At 35.0% G+C, this 15,115-nt stretch overlaps 1 protein-coding gene across 5 annotated transcripts in view; it reads right to left on the reverse strand.

Annotated features, from left to right (window-relative positions):
• The window catches only part of CCDC91 (coiled-coil domain containing 91), a 123,517-nt gene that overhangs the window by 25,649 nt on the left and 82,753 nt on the right, over positions 1 to 15,115 (reverse strand). For 3 of the 5 annotated variants that reach the window (XM_061358161.1, XM_061358170.1, XM_061358187.1), the window contains exons 9-11: positions 9,374 to 9,466; positions 9,100 to 9,168; positions 7,300 to 7,476 (exon numbers count right to left, since the gene is read on the reverse strand). In XM_061358161.1, coding sequence (XP_061214145.1) covers positions 7,300 to 7,476; positions 9,100 to 9,168; positions 9,374 to 9,466 — 339 coding nt within the window. The remainder of the gene's footprint in view (positions 1 to 7,299; positions 7,477 to 9,099; positions 9,169 to 9,373; positions 9,467 to 15,115) is intronic. The other 2 variants (XM_061358178.1, XM_061358196.1) reach the window with 2 other exon arrangements.

Below are 15,115 nucleotides of genomic sequence, written 5' to 3' on the forward strand. Positions count from 1 at the left end.
ACAAGGATCAGGTGGCAATACTAAATTTTATCTAGGAAGTGCAACCACAGACTGCAATGTTAGTGGTTTTTCAGAAAATAGTAACCCTCAAATTATAACGTCTGTGGTTTAAACTACTACAAACTACTTCTGAAGTCAGACATGGTTAAAGTCTGCATGCAGTGGAGTACTCTCTTTTCAGACTTTGCAAGCCTATTAAAAATAAAGTGATCTTGTGGCAGGGATCTCTTTCCACTCAGTCCTGTTAGGTTGTGTGCTTCCTCACACACTTGAGATTACACATTTCCTTTTAATGAAAAATGATTTTCTGTGTCCTTATAAAATCACCATGGTCTCCAGAAACACTGAATACACCAATGTTTCTGCAAAAAGGTGGAAAAGGAGAATAAAGTGAGACTGAAAATAATGGTTGGGTATTCCCTTGAGAGAAATGTAAGCAAATGCTCTCACTGAAAGTTAACAATATGGTAAACACAATAGAAATTGAAGAAGATGTCCTTTGAAGGACAAGCTCTCCAGCACATTACATGATACTGTATTATCAACAGCCTGTTTGAGAATGGATCATGATATTGAGAAAGAAATACATGAACTTCTTGCACAAATCAACAAGATACTGAACATGAACAGCAATGTTACGGTAGTCCAAGCTTTTTGGTAAAAACATCTTTTTTTCTTCCAAAGATTAACATGCTCCCTCTGGATCAAAATCCTACAAAATCTAAGAAAGTTGCTCCTGTAATTGCAATACCAAATATGTCATTTTGCTGGGTACTTTGAAAGCACAGAATAAATGGAGTATTTAAAACTCTACCTCCCCCACAGGACTCTAAAACCTATGTGTATGATGAAACAAATAACAAATGGGCAAAGAAAGACTGATAAACTGGTACTACTTTGTATTCCCTTAACTGGCAATGCTCTGTAAATCAGAGATAAGAAGAGTTTTGAGGATATATTTAAAGAAATTACATTAATATTATATGTCAAATGGAAATCCTCCCATGTACAAGAGGATCATAAAAGAGGGAAAGAAATGCCACTATCATGATTTTTTTAAGGTAAAAGTTGATCTCCAAGTAACAAATAATGTAAGTAGAGTAAATAATAATAAGAAAGAGACAAAACCAAACTCTGACACAGAGACAAAAAGCAGTTTATAGATTACCTAACAAAGAAGGATTGATGGAAAGCCCAAAATAAGGGGTTAGAAAGTGATCATTACGGCAATACTGTGGAAAGGAAAATGGAAATAGCACTCAAACTAGGCACGCAGAATGAAGTGAATTTGGTGTCATGGTTTAAGCAGAGCTGGTAATTGAGAACCATGCAACCACCTGCTCACTCATCCCCCTCCCCTCTTCCTCCTGCTGCTGGAGGGATAAGGAGGAGAATCAAAAGAATGTAACTCCCATGGGTTAAGAACAGCCCAGCAACAAAGGTATAATACAAACCACTGCTGCTACCACCAATAATAATAATGGTAAGGGAAATAACAAGGGAAGAGTATACAACCGCTCACCACTTACTGACCGACACCCAGCCTGACCCCAGCAGTTATCTAGCTTCTGAGTAACTGCCCCAGTTTTACATCCTGGGCATGAGATGCTGTGGTATGGAATACCTCTTTGGCTAGTTTGGGTCAGGTGTCGTGTCTGCGCTTCCTCCTGGCTTCTCCTCCTCCCTGGGAGAGCAGGAGACTCAGAAAGTCCTTGGTCAGAGTAAACATTACTGAGCAACAACTAAAAACATCGGTGTTATCAGCGCTGTTCCCAGGCTGAAAGTCAAAACCACAGCACTGCACCAGCTACTAAGAAGGAGAAAAACATGACTGCTGTGGCTGAACCCAGGGCATTTGGCTTCAGCAGAAGCCAGGAGGCAATCTTGTAAAGAAAGCATAAATCAACTGTCTAAACCACAAGAGGCAAGAGTTCTTGATCCTGCTAAGGAAGCATAATATCATAGAGTACCATAGGAAACTACTGCTATGCAGCTACCCAGTGGTATCTTGCCTCTCCAAAACATAGGGTTTCCCAAACTAGCCTGTCGTCTGCCTTGCCAAAATTACCAGATCACCTGTTGCATCACACACAGAACCAAAATCTAAGTTCTGCAGGTTACAGAAGGGACAGATCATTGGAAAACTGCTCTATCTTACAAACAGTTAAGATGATTTCAAAATAGCGATGTAGGGAATATCATAATGCCATGTACTGCAACACTTAAAGCGGTAGAAGCAGCAGATTTTTATATCATCATCATGGGAAGAACAGTTAATTACATGTTTACACATAGCGGTTCAGGAGAAAGCATAAGCATGAAAGACTTACTACAGGATAGAAAGAGATTACAGGGATCAAAGGAAAAATGTTCTGCAAGGACAACCTTGAAAATTACCATGTATGACAAATGAAGAAAATAGATTAGTAGATTCACAACATGAAATTCATTCACCCATTTAAAAATCAGGAAAGAGGCATTCACTTGCAATTTTCTTGCAAAAATACTTCTTTTGTTGTGTATCTCGATATACCTCAGTTGTGGCTGGGCTGAATGGAACACGGCAGCCTCAGTTTTCCTGAAGTACTTTCCCTTTGGTAAGATCATATTGCCTTAGTGCTTTTGCTCGTGTTCAAGAGGAAGCAGAGGTTATGCTAGTTCTTTTAATAAATTAAAGGTTTTTGATTTCTTTTCCCTAATTACTTTCAACCTTCAGAACACTTCAGTCTAAGGTATCTGCTCTGTGGATTATGGCAATGATGAACTCAGGCTTTTTTTCCTTGGGAATTAGGGTAAACTACAGCAGATTGTGCACAGTATTTTAAATTTAAGCCTTCAGGAAATGACAAAGGTGATTCTTTGCTTCAAGCACTTTAGGAGAACGATTAATTTCAAGCTACGACATGGATCTAAATTTGCAGGGCTCACCCTGCAGCTACCACCTTTCATTTTACTTTGAATGAATTTTCTCTAAAACAGAAATTGTGGTGCATAAACATTCTTTGCTACTTCTCTCCACCGCTCCCTACTCCCTAGTTTTACCTTACTTATGTAATTGAGTATTTAGCTTTCTAAAATGGTAATAACTACCATGCAGGGAGCTCTGTGCATAACAGCATGGTCCACATTGTTGGTTTTTTTTTTTCACTGAAGCTTACGTGTACATTTTAAATCCTGAGGAAAAAAGCTTCTGCTTCAACCAAAACACCTGTTACAGTTTCTCCTTATCTAGAGTGTAACCACTTATTTATTAAAGTGTTGTAGAAAAATCATCCCAGTGGAAGGATTTCCGCAAGTATTCCTCTCAAAACTGACAACTACCACACATAATAAACTGTCCTTGCAGGGAAGTTGTCACTGTAAAAGCACTATACAATGCATCAAAAATAGAAAAGAAAATACTAAGATGTGCCAGGCTACATTTAGCCTGCTGAATATATGAGTTCCTCATCTATAATGACTTTGCAATGTGCTGTAAAAGGGTCATGAAGTTACTGTACAAATGAACATAATCTTTAATCAAAAGACTGCTAATTTATTTCAAGGAGAACTTATTTTCCTTGAATTAAAATGCAAGCCCACCCTTTCCAAAACTAAGAATCCTCTGAACAACAACAACAACAACAATAATAATAATTATTATTATTATTATTTCTTTTTTATAAAAGCACTAAGCACCTTGATAACGTGTATAATACCCAAAGATGCTGCTAGTGTCAATCTAAAGAAAAGTCTTCTGGATTTCTAATACCTTACAGACTCTTCAGACAGTGCTCCAGAAAGCCTCTTACCATTATTTCCTTGATGATGTAATATACCTCATTTATCCCTTCAGAGTTATAAGGCTTCAAAGAATAATACCTCTAAGTAATGACCCCAGGTCACTAGAACAGTCAAAGCTGGCAACATTCATGTTACTTTAATCTTCTAATTTCTTTAAAAAATAAAAAAACTTAAAAATTTCTTAAAAAAAAATTCTTAAAAAAAAGAGATATGTCAAAGTTTTTCCATCAAGCTGAAATGTTAACTTTGTATGTCTTAGTTGCTTCTTTCATTATAAGCTTATTATTTTATATTAACCATGAATTGTTTATTAAACTGCCTTCAAGTCCCAGATTTTTCTCTGGCAATGTTAAATTAAAAAAATAAATCTTATATGGAAGTAACTGCAGACTCAACATCTATCTGACTGAGGACAAAGAATTTTTTTAGGAGAAAGTTTTGTCAAGCATTAATATCTAACGAGTCGAAACACTTGACATAAAACACCCAGATTTGTATCAAACATGGCTCTCCTTACTGGCCACTCTGCAACATGGTACCCTACTACTAGATTCACAATTCTCTTGAGGACCTCTTGGCTGCCAAATTTGTGGTCTCAATTTCTTTTCTTTTATTCTTATCCAACTCTGACACAGACCAAAATATATTCAAACTGCACAGATTCTAAAGTGGGTTTGTAACAAAGAAAACTACAGAATTTTTAATACCTTCAAATTTTTTTCCATTAATTATTCCTATATTTACTTATGGGTGTCATGACCAGAAGCCATTCTCTCTCATCTATTTGCAGAAGACTACACTGTCCCTTCCTGATCTTTTGGTTTTGCAGACTTCATTATTAGTGAAGGAAAACTCATTCTCACTAATATTATGCTGATTTTTTTTGTTTTAATTCAAATCAGTAAAGCAAATCTCTGAAAATTAATTTATAGCAGAGTAAGATTAAATTTTAATCCAGTGTTTATGACAATTACTAATGCGATAAAAAAGAAAAGTAAATGTAAAAACATCTTTTCTTTCTCACACACAGATTATTTCCTCTGGTGAGAAGCTGATGAAGATAAAGTAAGTGAAGAAGAGAGGTTTTGTTAAAAACAAGTCAGGTATTACGTTAGAAAGTCATGTTAGTCAGCAAGTTAGTTCTCTTGAAAATAACAGCACTGCTCTTAAAACTTTCTTAATATGTCTTATACCAGAAGATTCTTTTGAATGTTTACTTAGATTCAACTATACTCTCACTTCATGGGACTAACCATAATAATATCGAGTGACAATTTTGAATCAGGAAGCATAAAGAAATGCACAGCACAGCTAAAGAATTAAATGAGGCAAGTGCTACACGGCCACAATTTTACATTTCATTGTCTAAAATGTTAGAATGTATGTTTTACTTTTGGCCATTACAGAGCTGACCTGGTAGATCATGTTGTCTAAACAACCACTGCAACAAAGTCAAGTGCAGTTATAGCTCTTGAAAGAGAAACCTTACAGTAAAAAAACAAATAAATAAGAAACATCTCTGAGTGGAAGGCTCTGCCCTGAAAAACTAATATCCACAAACAAACTGCCTGTAGTCCAAAATATTTTTAACTGCTAAATCAAATTCACATCTGACACCATATATAAGCTATCAGTTGGCACATTAGCTGTGAAGGACTTACGTATTATAACTGAATAAGTATTCCTATAACTGTCAAAGTTGTCAGCACTCTATTCAGCATTAAAAAAAAATGTAATTAACTAGTGCTACATGACAACATCAAGAGCAAGACATTTAGAGGAGAATTAATCACAGCAGTCTCCAATAACTCAGTGCTACTCACCATCACAAATACACCACTAGATACCCCAACACTTTCAACAAACACCTTGAGCTGAAGAAGTCTGTCCTTTTGAAAAATCTGAACTTCTTCCTCAGAAAAGCACTAACATCTCAGCATATTTAAGACCTTGTCTGAAAAAATATATGCATCAGTATTAAACTTCTAATACCATACTGTCTTGCGACAACTTCAAAGGCAGTATCAACAACAGAAACTCTGTCAGTATAGTCCACCCTGAGACACTACATCAACTTAATCCACCACTCTCCTACCCCGGGACATTTTACATGCTCCTCAGATCCATAAATGTAATAATTGCATCCAGCTACAGGACTCTTTCACCAAAAATCTTCAGAATTCATCAAAACTCTCCTCATGTTCCATGAACTGTAAAATTGCTGTCTTTATTTACTGTAACAAACAACTACTTTATTGCTTTCCCTTCTATTCTACACTACCACTACCAGTTCTTGTTCTGGCTAGTCTAAATGATTTGTACCTAACTAAATCCCAAGCAATTGTTCTCAGCTTGACTTTAGCTTTGAAGTCAGCTGCTTGTCTTCTTGTTGTAAAGATGAGTTTGAGTGCCTGAAGGCTTATCAGTATAGTAAAATTACAGTCTTGAAAACTGACATCACTTGACACCTTTACAGTCAGAAGAAGTAAACAACCCATATACAAAGTAATATTCTATTTACAATAGAAAAAAAATAAGAAGACATATAATAATAGCTTAGCATCAAACCCCAACTTTTTGTGTAATTCCATTTAGCACTGGCTAGGGAAATGGGGTCTGTTTCCAAAAAGTTGACTTTTAAACTTCTGTGATATGCTATCTTATTTCAAATTCTAAAGGTCTTTTTTGTTGCTGTTGTTGTTGCTCTGGACATTAAAAAAAATACAGTAATATCAAATTCCAACACCCAAAAGAAATGTATCTTGTTTAAAACTCTTCAGATTGTAACATTCAAGAATGCCACCAAGAAATCAGTGAATTTACAGGGTGTGCCCCCAGATATTTCCAGCATCAGAAAGTACATAATTCAACTTTTGGAAAGTAATGTAACTGCTATTATAACATATTTAAATTGTAATTCCTACAGTTGTTAAAAGCAATTCTGGGAATGTCCCTCCCAAATTATGTTAAGTGATGCACAATTACCCTCACAGAAGCACCTCTCTGAAAAGTAACTCTAAAAACATGTCTGGTTCATTACTGGTTTAGGTTTCCAATTTCTCTAACTCTATTTTGTACCTATTCTAAAAGTACATTTTTATTAAGAGAGATAATGGCATGCCAGAAGAAGAAACAAACGTAACATCTTTTCTCTTTTATCAGTACAAAAAAAAGTCACCGTAACAGTCTACAACATAAATACCACTATCTGAGCTGGTCATTTTTGGCTCCTTTAGAAATCAGAGGACAAAACCATGCATATGTGACACATGATTCATCTCATTTTAATATATGTACCTGAAAAGTTTGCAGGAATTTTATTCTGCGTGTGCCAACTTCTCTCCATACACATAGTGTAGACGAAGATAAATCAACCAGGTAGCTATGCACTGCAAATATCAACTAGGTGCAGTGACGAAAGATGTCACAAGAAAACCTAACAAAACATTAGGATGACATTCAAAATAAGAAATAAAATACACAAAGCAGATCCATGGAAGGGTAAAATATACTGACTTGATTTTGCTTTTTCTGCTCTTGCATGGCTTCCTGAACAGCCTGTGCAATCTTCTCTTTATCTTTGTCACGTCCTGCTTCCCACATTTTTCTTTCTTCTGCATGAATCTTCTCCATATTTCTCCTCTCCTCCTCTACTGCTTTCAGAATAGCCGCCTGCACTACTTCTTTTTCAGCCTTTGAAATAAATCAAGCACAAATAAATGACCAAAGTACCCAGCATGGGTGCCTAACTCATATATATTACTTATTCTAATGAGATATCTCTGACAAAAGATGGTAGATCGATATTTTCACATCTGAAGTATGAGCTTAAATTTACCTTGAGGTACTACCAGACAGGTATTACCAGTGGACAATGACTGTAGTTACAGAAAGACAAACAAAATTACAAGTAAGAATCTTAAATTCCCACCTACTGAAAATACAATATATCATAACTGGTTTGGTTAATGCTAACACAAAAACATGCAGCAGAAACCCTGTAAGAGCAGGTACATAATGGGCCCCCCAACACTGCCTAATATTACCATGTACAAGATATTCCTACTCTTATCTAGAAGCACATAAGTCCAAAACCAGAGTATTTTCTGTGGCAAAGTAACCAATACATACATAAAGCAAATGCGTCTTCCCTCCCAAAGCTCTATAAGAAGTACTCTTTTGAGCAAACTCATCTAGTGGAAGGTGTCCCTCCGTTTCATTACATAACATCTACATATAAATAATGGCTGAAGTACAAAATAAACAAGCAACTGCTGATAAACCACTGCCCCCAGTTTTAGTAAAATTACAGGTCATTCCAATGCCCTTTGGTGGTGATTATGGATCTCGTCAAGTAAAGTTATGAACACCAAAAAAAATACTGGGTTCCTCAAGCACTACATTTGTAAATAAAGCTGTTTGATGCAATTCACCGGGATGTGATCTTTTATTTAGATATTTATAAAATATAATAAAAGCATAACTTAAAAATGCCCTGTTAAATGATATTTTATTATACACACATTTTCCTGTAGAAATCAACCATATAATAGACGTTTCTTGTGTTACTGAATGTTACTCAGAGAGGTGGTGAGCTAATGTGCATATACTACATATGAAGACGTACAGGAAATGATAATATAGCCTAACCAACTATGATAAGCAACATACATCCCTAGATTTCCCAGATCATTACATGGAACTGAACTTTTGTACTGGATTCTACGGCAGTATTAGAAATGAAAGGTAGCTTAACATTTACAAAATTACTGTCCAAGCCCCAATGCATTTAATCATAATACAGGCAGAAAAATCATTTTAAAAAGTGAATACTTTAAGTCAAACATTAACTTAAATAAATCTAAAACCTGTTAAATGTTCAAATTTGTAAACGATTTACAAGATAGTTCTGTCCTCATTGAAGATTACCATATTTAACAAAAGTTAAATAGGACACAATGCTAACTGTCTTATTAAGATCACCAGTTGACCCTGCTACCTAGCTCTTCAAATCAAGATGTACTGATGTTAACTGGGAGACCAAAAAAACAGGCAGGTAACACAAAATCTGCAATATTGTGACTTCTTGTTATAAACTAATTCAGAGGTTATCTTAAGATAGAAGTTACACAGACTGCCTGTACTGAGGCACAGGATACAGCAGATATGTGCATGATTTACAGAACTAGCTTCTTTCAAACAGATGAGAATATAGAGTTTGACAAATTTAGTTATGAAAAGGAATGAGTTGCTGAACTTGGCATTTATGACACACATGGAATCCACATTGAACGTCTATTACTTAACAAAAGATACCTTTACAGCAGCTGCCAGAGCCTCCTTACTTCTTTGTCTTTCTTCATCCAAACATTTGTCAAGTACTTCCTGTAAATGTAATGAAAAATTAAACTGCAATACACAATAGAGGAGCAGCAAAACGTATTTTAAACACTCAAAAAGCTTGAGAAAGCTTCTTCTTCCTGTCAGTAATTGTGACAGTATCATGCTCAATGAACCCGCTGGTGCTGACCAGACACCCCCCCCCCCCCCCCTTTTTTTTTTAGGTAAATAAAAAAACCAAACACAATACCTTGTGTTTTTGTGACTGCTGCATCAAAGCTTCTTCTATCTTTTCTGATAATACTTCCTTCTCTGCTTCCAAAATGTCGAGAAGTCGCTGATGCTATTGGGAGAAAACATTCATATTATTGTAGCCATGGCCGGCTAGCAAAACAGACAAAAATCCCCTCATCTGAGACACTTTGTTCACTATTTACAAAATGACTTAAAATGTAAGTAAATGGCATATATAGCACCCATTTAGTCGATTTCATGTTTAAAAAAAAAATAGTGCAATAAGAAATGTTTAGCTCCCTGATTATCTAATATTTCTTCTCAGTATGAAGAGTATCAGGGAGGTAGTTGAAAAAAAAGTTATATAAAAGCAACACTTGTAAAATTTACAAAGATGGTTTAAGCAACAACACACTTCAAATGTTTCATTTTAAAAGCTGCAGAGTTTAAATAATGCTTGTACTATCTCTCAGTTATACATATAGAGGGCAAAATCAAAATGTATTTTTTCCAACTCTTTGTGATACTACGAATTTTGAAAGTGAAGAAAAGGGAGCAAAACCGAATGCTGCTTTTTTCTAATTTTCTTGTAATCCAAATAATTTTTTTTAGGGAGAAAACGAACACTGAAGTGGCCATGTAATCTATACATAGACATATAATCTGTTGCTGTTCTTAGTTACATCCCATGTATCACTTTTCAGTAAGCCAATTAAAGCATTTGAAAGATGTGGGTTTTGCCTGTAAGAGCTAAGCTGTTTTCCAAAACTAAACATTATTACTGGAAATTATTGATATTGGGTATTTGTCATGAAATAACTGCAAGCAAGTCAGTACATTTTTTACATGTTATTTAAGAGATTATACAGTCTAAGCTTAAAGTATATAATCAATACATAGTATTTCACAAGATCACCAAAAAGAAAGCTTAACAGTACAGTTTTATACTAATAAAAGTGTATATAACGAACATAAAATTTTTACACAAACACTTATGTAGGCAAATACCCCTTTTCACCAGCATTTCTAAGAAACGGTCATCTCTGCTTCATGAATTTTATTATGTTTTAATTATAAGTGTCTCTAATGGCAGCTAGAAATACATTACCAAACTGAAATAGTATGTTCTGAAAAATATTTTTTCATTTGAAGAATAGAAAACTTCTAGACTGCTTTATAAAATAAAACACCTATCTGCCCTTCCAGGATAAACATGCAAAGAGGCATTTCCTAGTGAATTTACTTAAAATAGGTTTGAATGGAGCAGACATATTCTAATGGAAAACGCCTGTGGAAGGAGTGGTGAAATTCACATCATGGTTATACTTAATGATGTGTAACTAACTTTTCTTGTGGACTCAGTGTTTTCAGATGTTAGCTTTAACTATCAGGGCACTTAGAGAAATTATTTTTCCCCAGTAACTCAAAGATAAAACAACAAATGGATTTTGTTAATTATCTCTATGACTCCTCACTTGGCTGACTGTACAGACTACAAATCTGTTATTTCACTTCAATTTAAATGAATGACACAATAGAAGACAAACATGCAAATATTTTATCAGACATATGTCACAAATCTGCAGTCTACTAATGTCAGTTAAAAGACTGAAACTTTATCTGCTTTAGTCCCGAATCATCAAGGGACTTTCTAAGGAGAGCTTTTTAAAGGAAATCACCTCTATCTTTAAACCACCTACAACAGAATGGCAGTGAAGTTGTTCAGTAAGATTGGAATTTCTAGTGTAAAACTTGCAGGTAGTTAACTCCAATGTGACCAACAGATTTCTAGGTTACATGTGAAGACTGTGCATGCATGTTTCAAGTTGCCACCATGGGCCAGCTACCAGATATATTTTACAGCATTCTCTATGGGACTAAAATTTTCAGCTTTTAAAATTCAGGACAGTTTAAGAAATTTTCTTTTACATATATGTATAAGATGACATTCAAGGCCATCCTCGAAGTCCTGAAATAATGCAGACATGTGCATTAATCCAATACAGAACACGTATACATGATCAGTGAGAACAACTAACATCTAGTCTCCCTGCAGATGAAATAATTTCATGACTATAGCCTTCTGCATGACCCTAACCATACTACATAGTGGTTTTGTACCTCCTTCACTGCAAAAAAGAGTGCACAACTAAATCCAGAGATCAACTCCTTGTACAAAACAAGAAAATGTTACTCCAGGTGGTTGTTACTGCAATAAGGAGTTTAACTGCGCTTGGACCTCAGTAGTATAGACAGTAGTATAAGATGAATCAGTTTGCTGCTTCTGGAAGCAGAAAGGAAAATATTCAAAACACAATACACTTGTAATTACCATAAAAAATGAAGTCTGCTTTGCTATTTGAAGGATGATTACTTTGATTAAGTTTAGAATCTCCCATTTCCTTGGTACATTAAAAAAATCTATATGGAATTACATTTTGAGCTTTATGGAATCCACAGAAATTTGGTAAGAACTGTATTAAGAATTGTATCTGGGTATAAAAACACACTAGTTCCTATTTGTCAAGATATTAGAGGTAACTATTTGTGAGCACGTTTAGAATGCTTTCAAAATGAAAGCTAATGACTTCTGGCATATTTCAATGCACCTTCTTATACATTATATAGCATCCTCATTTCTCATAGAAACATAACATTTATAATTTCAAGATCGTAAACCTCTTGTGAATAGCTTGGCATGTCCTTTCCTATTAAAATGTAAATGTTTATCCATGTGGAATAATCCTTCCATAAATGGTTACCTTCATATCTGGATTTTCAAAAGTTCATGTATCATCACAAATGTTGCAACAGCTATTCATACAACCCACTAAAACCAGTTGTCTTGTACTAGTCTTAGAGGAATACCTTTTAGAACTGTTTATTCGGTTTCAGATTTGTATTTGACCAATTTTTCTTTTTCAGAGAGAGAATGTCCCTTAAGCTGCTAAATTACATAATTTAGAAATAAGTAACTGGATAAAGACAAAGCAGATCATATGAACTGCTTCTCCCCAAAACAGGCTGTGTTCCCAGAAAGCCCAGACTGCAGTTAGCATAGACACAAACACACACACACACACACAAAGACCAACCAAAAAACCCCAAACTGCCATTCTGTATGTAATTAATAAGCAATTGAATTATTTATCACAAACTTTCAGTTTCTCCAACATACTGTGCCCCACGGTACAGAGCCATGGAATCTCCTTGAAAGCTGTGTTTCTTAAAGTCATGTAAAATGAGCTCAGTGGTATTATGAATTCATTTTATAGAACAGAATGCACCACCTTCTCATCTGAATTTTACAGAAACACAAATCTTTCAAAGGCACACTCAGATATCGACATTATGCATAACACTTGAGCAGAAAATCTAGTTGTGGGATGTTATGGATAGTAAGGGTTTCTCTGCATTCCCTTTTCTGACAGCAATCAAGGAAACAGACTTTGAAAAAAAAGCAGTTAATTCAAAGGAAATGATTAAGGATTGTATGACTAGAATTCCAAGCTGTTAATTTAAATGTCTCTGTACAGCAAGCTATTGTAAGTCCTCTGGAACTAGTCTTTAAATTAGGGCAACTAATTTTGTATTCAGACTTAAAATCCATATACCTTCTAAGTAAAAACTATCATATAAAAGCATTAGGTAACATAAATTTTCCAGATGTATGCAGAATGACTTTGGACTCTAGTACTAAACAGCCATGATGAACTTTACATACAGTCAGTGCTTCTTCAGTTGGCCTTTCAGATTAAGTCAATAAAGGGAGTTAAGTTTAAAAGCATATAAAAGGTGACAGCCTCACTTTTAGCACCTCTATATTTGAGAGCTTTCAAGAGCTCTTGAATTTTTACCCAACAGGAAATAACAGGATTATTTAGGTTCATTTACTTGGCTTGTAGATTTGTGTTCAACTATAGTAAAAGTCTATTAACAATACAGACAATTGTTGAATTAGAAGATCATATGTGCTGAGATAAATGCCTACAACTAGGCAAACGTAGCTCATAACCCATCCCCTTCTCAACAGGAATAAAAGCTATAGAAAGCATGAGTTGAATGAGTCTCTTTCAGCATTTCCAGTTTCCACAGATAAGAATTATGAATGCATTTCTCTCTCTTTAGACAGTATTGAAGGATTAAAGGAAGAACACTGAGACTGAAGGCACCCCTTTGAGCTACCTATATACCAGATTTTGATTCCCATTTGCTGTAGAGGACAGTTTCTCTTAGCCCTATCTGGACATGAAAGCTGGAAGTCTGATAACTGTACCTGTCGAGATGATATTGTCCATGCTTTAAAGGAGAGATCAGCCTTCTGTAAGCAGGCTAATGAGTTCATCAGACCTAACAGTCCTATGAAAAAAAATCAAGTCTATTTCAATTTTCCTGTGAAAATTATGATAAAGACCCACTTAGATTTGGGAAAAAATATCTAACCCATGTAGACTAAAAGACAGTGTCTATGAAGTTTTTAAACAAAAGTTGAAAAGTTGGAGTGAGGGTTTCCTTTACTTAGCAACAATCCAAGAACCAGAAAACAGGTAAGAAAGTTCTTAACATGCTGGGGCTTTGAATCCACTTTTCCATCTGTTATTAAACAACTATAGCACACTGAGTCTCTGGGCTAAAAGTGCAAAAATGGAAACTGATGAAGAGTTATTCCTACAGATGATATTAAAGAAAAAAAAAAAAAAGTGCTGAACTGGAAATACGGTGGATGAATCAGTATGAGGCCAAAATAAGTATTTGTGAAAATTCCACTTCAGTGCAACAAGGAAGTTTTCAGGCAGTGTAAGTTTGCTAGGCTGCAAATCCACATTATGCATGCAATCTCTAAGGCACAGCAAACAGTAGAAGACTATGCAGAGATACTCAGCAAGATCTAAAAAGCTTTGGCTTAGGTACAATAAATAGTATAGGTCTTTCATGTATCACTTTGCCTGAACCTTGCTTCATCTTATTCTTTAGACAGAGAATATAGGGTTGAGTGCAGAATTTTGATGTGTAAGAATTCTGAAGAGAAAATTGATGGCCCAGTGGGACACAAGAGTTTTCTATGGAAAGGGAAACCCAAGCATTTTTAGAAAAGTGTGGAAAAAGAACATTTGTAGAAAAGTTCTCTCCAGAGTGAAGAGAACTACTAGTCTTTCTACCCTACTCTCTGGAAAGTAGCAAAAGAGGGTCAAGAAGAGTCTTCTGAAAATCAACTTAAAACAAAAGGCATTCAAAAATAGGTTATAATGTTTTCCTCCCTGCAAGAAGTTCTCTAGGCAATGGTTCCAAATGAAAATTGTTTGATGTAGATTCAAATATAAATACAGAGGTCCTGTGGTTTTTCTTGATTCCTGTAAAAAAGAAATAAAAAAAATCTTTCTTTTTTTTCCTGGAATGTGAGTCACAGAATACATTGTAAACAGATTTAATCACAATAGCAACTAGCCAGTCTTTTCTGTTATTTTTATATATTAAATTTATTTCTGAGGAATCATGACATTTTCTTTCAGGTAATCATCCTTTGAAGGATTACATAATATATAGTATAATAATTATTCATGGAGTGAATAAAATAATGCAGGGTATGAACTGCTTTACAGCTAAAACACTGCATTAAAGCTATTAATAACCAATTCTAATTTAATACAGTTACAATCCCCCACATATTCCTACTAATTCTAAATTGCAAATATAAAGAAAAATGGAAAATAGGGTGAAATGCTTCTTAAAAATGTAGTTTCTTCCTGGGCCCTGTATT

Source organism: Neopsephotus bourkii, unplaced genomic scaffold (assembly GCF_033783945.1).
Source record: "Neopsephotus bourkii isolate Nb327-2 ecotype Australia unplaced genomic scaffold, CSIRO-AGI_Nbou_v1 NB_107, whole genome shotgun sequence".
Lineage (NCBI taxonomy): Eukaryota > Metazoa > Chordata > Aves > Psittaciformes > Psittacidae > Neopsephotus > Neopsephotus bourkii.